General features: G+C 39.1%; 2 protein-coding genes across 2 annotated transcripts in view; both read right to left on the bottom strand.

Moving 5' to 3' along the window:
* Positions 1 to 1,607: 1,607 nt before the first annotated feature.
* On the bottom strand, positions 1,608 to 3,548 carry LOC119425500 (zinc finger protein 260-like). The gene is made up of 3 exons (XM_037693029.1): positions 3,371 to 3,548; positions 2,082 to 2,575; positions 1,608 to 1,637 (listed from the first exon to the last, which is right to left on the bottom strand). Exons 1-3 carry the CDS (start codon positions 3,534 to 3,536, stop codon positions 1,608 to 1,610), a joined length of 690 nt encoding a protein of 229 aa, XP_037548957.1. The 5' UTR covers positions 3,537 to 3,548.
* Positions 3,549 to 4,774: 1,226 nt separating this feature from the next.
* cart4 (cocaine- and amphetamine-regulated transcript 4) overlaps positions 4,775 to 5,584 on the bottom strand; it is a 4,823-nt gene continuing 4,013 nt past the window's right edge. The window contains exons 3-4 of the mRNA XM_037693298.1: positions 5,416 to 5,499; positions 4,775 to 4,884 (exon numbers count right to left, since the gene is read on the bottom strand). Of these exons, the coding sequence (XP_037549226.1) occupies positions 4,777 to 4,884; positions 5,416 to 5,499 (192 nt within the window). The 3' untranslated portion in view covers positions 4,775 to 4,776. The remainder of the gene's footprint in view (positions 4,885 to 5,415; positions 5,500 to 5,584) is intronic.

Below are 5,584 nucleotides of genomic sequence, written 5' to 3' on the forward strand. Positions count from 1 at the left end.
CTCGGGGAGGAGAACTCACCGGACGACCGGAGGTCGACTGCCGGGCCAAGCATCTTTCGCAAAGGTTGGTCATTTACACAATTTATCTTCTTTGTTCTTCTGACAGTGCTATATTAGCTCGCTGAAGAAAAAATGGGAGCCGATTTCCCGCTCTTAACGTAATTTATACGGACCGGGTGGGGCCCACACAGCAGGTGGGCGTGGACTAATTTTTTTCAGTGCTTATGCTCTGCATAACGGGATAAACCCATCAGCGACAGCCTTAAAGGGCGAAGCCTATATGAAATAGAACATCAGCTTCTTGTTTCACAACTTGCCCTTCAGTTTAATGCAGCTGCAATGTCAGATTGGACAGCAGAGGGCGCTAGACTCAACTGCATTAACTGCTTCTAAAGTCTGAACCACATTGATGATGAAGAAGATGAGGGACAGAACCAGTTACTGACCACTGCAGCTCATTAAAGCTTCAGGTTAATCAAGCTGAAGTTTGTTTAGCAGAAAGCTCCACTGACCACAGCACAGTTAGCATTGTTAGCTTCAGGCCAACAAGCCCAGACATTTATACGTTCTTTCAGACTTTAACCAAGATTATCAGTATTCACATTTTTAGCAAGTCTTTATGATAATTTTATCTCTTATTAAAGTTTACTGTATTTTTGACTTGTACAAATTTAATTAATCACTTGTTAATTTTAGTGAAACTAACTTTTAACCTAGTTACCAGTTAGTTAAATTTCATTTATTTTCTTAATGTTTTTATTTATTTGACTTATTCATTTCTTTTGTAATTCTACACCCAACTCAGGTGATTCCTTATTAATGAAACTGTATATTTCTTCAGTCTTTTCATCTTAAAGTCACCACTGTTTAAACTTATTTTCATCTTCTTTGCTTTTTGTTACACACCACTGTATGAAAGGTGCTTTATACATAAAGTTTGATTTTATAATATAAATGCGAGCGGTCGCATGAAGATCTGAGCCATCCTCCATCCACAAACGAACAAACCTGCAGCCTTATTTTAAAACTGTGTGAGTGCGGATCAAGAAACGGTCGAGAAACAAGAAAATCAGTTTCAAAAACTCATTTATCAACAAGTGGTAAACAGCTGAAGAATTTTAAACAGTTTGCCTGAGAGTAAAATCTTCAGGGTAACTAAGACTCACAACGGCAAAGTTTATTTTAAACTTTAAGAAGCAAGCAAAATTAAATAAATAAATAAAAAAGGGGTTTTCTCCACAATGTAAAACAAAATTAACAAAAGAAGAAGCACTTTGAGCTCTCTAAAGATTAACAGATATGTGGTGTCAGCTCAGTTTTCTCTGTAGTTCTCAGATTTTATTCTGACAATATTTTACACACCAAACAACTTTACTCAAATTTCACGAGTCAAAGTAATTATTTGCCTAAATGAAAAAGTACAACCTGAACTTCAGCTTTTAAAAAGCATTTAAACGTGGATTAATGTGAACATCCCTTCACCTCGCTCACAGAAACACTGGTACAAATATGAAGCACGTGGAAGCAGAAACAGCTGCGACTTGTGGCAGATTCAAGATGCTTTAGACGAACAGGTATTGATGTTGAAGAGACGATGTTTGTTCCAGTCATTTGATTTTAGCTGCCAGCTTCCACATCTGGACACACGGGAATTATACGTTACGAGCCGTTTTAAATGCATCGGAATGATGCGTCAACTGATGCGAGTCAGCCGAACATTTTGTTACAAACTGCAGCTTTTCTCTCCTCCGTTGCTTCTCCTGCGTCTCTGAACTCCACAGAAATTAAACTGTTACAAATTGATCATCTGAAAATTTTCTCTTTGTGCGTTTTCTTTAACGCGAGTCCTAAGGACAAAAGTTTCTCTGCACTCAGCAGCTTAATAAATTCCTGTTTTGTTTTAATCCCAAGACATCAGTTTGAATTTCTCTCATCTGCTCGGCTGCCCCTCTGCGATGAAGCTCTGTTTGGACACACTGGTGTTTTCTGAGCTGATAAAGCCGGTCAAAACTTTGTTCGCATGTGCTGCAGCCGAATAGTTTCTCTCCTGTGTGGCGAGCCAAGTGATACCTCAGATGCACCTTCTGCACAAACCTTTTACTGCAAAGCATGCAGCTGAAGGGCTTCTCTCCTGTGTGGATCCGCATGTGCCTCTTCAGGTTCGAGCGCCTACTGAATCTTTTCCCACACGAAGAGCAGCAGAACGGTCTCCCGCTCCAATTACGGTCTTTAGTTCTAGGAAAGTCTGAATGAGACTGAGTAGCGTTGGACGACTTATTGGCCCGTCTGAGTTTGGGCTCAGGTTCTGATTTAATTTCATTGTCTGGCAGGGATTCTTGTCCATGGTCTTTAATTTTCTCGGTTTGGCTGCAATGAAAGTGTTGATCCTCTTCTTTCTTTACAGGAATGAGATGAAACTCTGTGACTGCAGCTTCCTGCTTTAAAGATGGGGCTTTAAGCTGCTCATGTCCCTCTTTGACGAGTGAAGACTCAGGGTCCTCCTGGTCCAACCTGAAGGTCCCGTTCTGCTGCTCAGCCAGAAACTCCTCTTTCTTTACATCTAGTTTGTAGACGTCTGAAGGTGAAACACAGGCAAGCAAATAATTAAATTATTAACAATGTTGTCTACACAACAGAAAACTTTAAAAGACCACTTTAAATTTTTCAAAGGAAATCTGGCTCACTGGAGGTAAAATTAAAAAATGTCTGATTTTGCCCCTAGTATTTGGATTTTAGCGAAGACACGTTTGAGAAAACAAATGTTGTAGTCAGTTTGATGTTCATATTGAACTCTCGTGTAATTTTAAAGCAAAATGGATTATCACAAAGTTTTAAAAAGTCAGAATCAACAAAATGAAGAACTGAAAATGGAGAACATCAGTGCACAAAGTTTCAAGGCATTCCTTCCGGGATAGAGATAGGGCAGCCGACAATACGATGATGACAACACATAGCACTTATTGATTATTTATTATTATTTAGTTCATGCATCTTTCAACCATCACTTGTCACTAAATCTAAATTAAGACCCATAAACTTCCTATCTGTAGAAATATATACCCAGAGTCTTATTCAAGCAATAATCTAAGTTTAAGGTCAGCATACGTTTAAAAAGTAATTCCCAAATAAACAGTAATATGACCCCTTTATAATTTAATTTTAAAGTAATGTTACCAGTAAATTCTGTTTCAAAACTTTTATTTTGAAGGCTAGCTACGGTAAACATCCGGTCTGTCGCGGATTTACCTTTAGCTGCTATTACTAATCGGTAAAGACAAAAGAGTCAACGGTTTAACGTCATGTTTATGTGAGATAAAGCCACAACCTGGACCAGTGTTTGTACCGGGGAGCTCGAAACAGAACCACCGACCTGCTCCGGTTCTTTGGGGCCCCGCACGAGCCTCCAGCAGGGTTCGCTGCCGCTCTATCTCCTCCCGGAGCTCCGCCATGGCGCCTTCGAACAGGCCGCAGATCTCCTCCGCAGCTGCGGTCAGCCGCTGCTGCACCAGCGCCCTCAGAGCCTGAGCTGTGGACATGTTCACCCCGGACAGGCGTCTCCCGCAGCTGCCGATGAGCAAACAATGCCGAGACTTGAGCTGGTGTCTCTTCTTCTTCTCCTTAATGGAGATTTATGGCGGTTGGCAAACAACGGAAGTTGTGCATTACCGCCACCTACTGGTGTGGAGTGTGGATCAAAATTACTATTGTCAGGAATAAACTGATATTTGATTATAAATTGTGAAAATATTATAATGTGGGTTGGTTCATAAACATGTTTAATTATGACTTATGGAAGTAGAACATATAAATATTGCTACAATATCTGTTTTCAGTGACTGCTAGCTTTAAAATCAACTCTGACACTTTTCTGCTGTCACTAGTTCCTTATTTTTAAACAAGACCTTTAATGAGAAACAAAACATCAGCCTTAAGATTCTTGTTCATTTAACTAAGATCAACTACAAATCTAAATTATTCCATCACTAAAGTGTTTTGTTGGAGATTATAAAATAATAATTCAAAGATTAGGCAAACTAGGTCAGAACAATCCTGGGTCTTGTGGACAACCTAAAACTTGATAATGTGCTGAATTACCAGGGGATAATCAGAGTTTCAGTCATTGTAAGATTGTACGACGGAGCTTTAGGACCAAAATGAAGACATCTAAATAATTCTTACCTGCTTTTAAATGTTCTGCAAATTAAATTTTGTCAAACACACAAACGACACTTCTTTTGTTTTGATTGAAGTCGAACATTAAAACAAACGGCACAACACTGCCACCTCCAGGTTAGATTATGAACTACAACTCCACAACCTAAAACTTTCAAACTGCACTTTTAAATTAAACTTTATTCTTCAGACTTTTTAATGATTTTTGACAAACAGTAAAAGACAGATAGTTTGAGAACCGCAGGTGCGATCATGTCCAAAACTGTTCAGGTACAACTACAACGATAACGTGTCAAAAATAAATCTATCTGATGATCCTCGGATAAATTTAAACTAGATCTAAATCAGTTCCTCAGTAGTCTCAGTTTTTGTGCTCGTACGTAAATCACCAAGTCGCTGGAGTCGTGCAGCTTTATGAAGAATCTTTATTAACAAAAATAAAAAACAAAGACACAAACAGGCGGAGGCAAAGTATATTTGACAGTATGTGCCTTTATCTTTGTGAGGACAGTTGACGTGGTCTGTTTAAAGACGTCATACAGGATTTTTGTGTTAACTGTTTGAGGTTATGTCCTCGCAAGGATAAAGATAATAAGTGAGTGTTTAATAGCAGCGCAGGAAGAAGGTGTTGCAGGCCGTTCCTCTGAGGCAGTCGCAGAGCCGGCCGATCCGAGGCCCATGTTTCATGGCACATCGCTCACCGACGTCACACTGAGAGGACAGAGATGTTAGGATTCCATATTTTATTTAATTAAAGTAACCTAAAACTCCACAGAAGTATATAAAATAAAGCATTTCAAACAATTTTTGTTTGTTTTCTGACTTTGACTACATTTTTTAAAAACTGTAATTAAACGCATCAGTGGAAAAAAACAAATGTTACACATTATTTACCTCTCAACAACTCCTAATATAAAAATTAAGTCTTCTTTTCCTTGAAACTTGTCACAACTGAACACTGTTCAAAACCTTCATCTGTGAAATGGCGACTGATTTGGTTCCATGTTTCTTCTGCAGCCGTGTTAATAAAGTTTACAGTTTTTCTTCAGAGTTTGTTTTGTGGTTTTTAACTTGTTTATTTTAGGTCATTTCTCGTTCACTAATGAAATGCAAAACTTCATAAAAGTGACGATGAACTTTCCTCATTAAGTCCAGTTAAAGTGTTGTCTGTCTCATCTTTTATTAGTCGTCGTTAATATCACTGATGATGGCTGTCGTCACATTTGACAGTTGTGTTCTCACCCGCGGGATCACGCTGGCTTTCTTCTCCACAGAGAGACCGACTCTGCTGTCAGCTTCGTCCAAGAAACCGTGCAGCGCTTCAGCCTGGACACACACAGACACACACACACTCTCAGTACTAGAAATACACTGTCAGTACTAGAAATACACTGTCAGTACTAGAAATACA

Source organism: Nematolebias whitei, chromosome 19, assembly GCF_014905685.2.
Source record: "Nematolebias whitei isolate Nwh7 chromosome 19, NemWhi1, whole genome shotgun sequence".
NCBI lineage: Eukaryota > Metazoa > Chordata > Actinopteri > Cyprinodontiformes > Rivulidae > Nematolebias > Nematolebias whitei.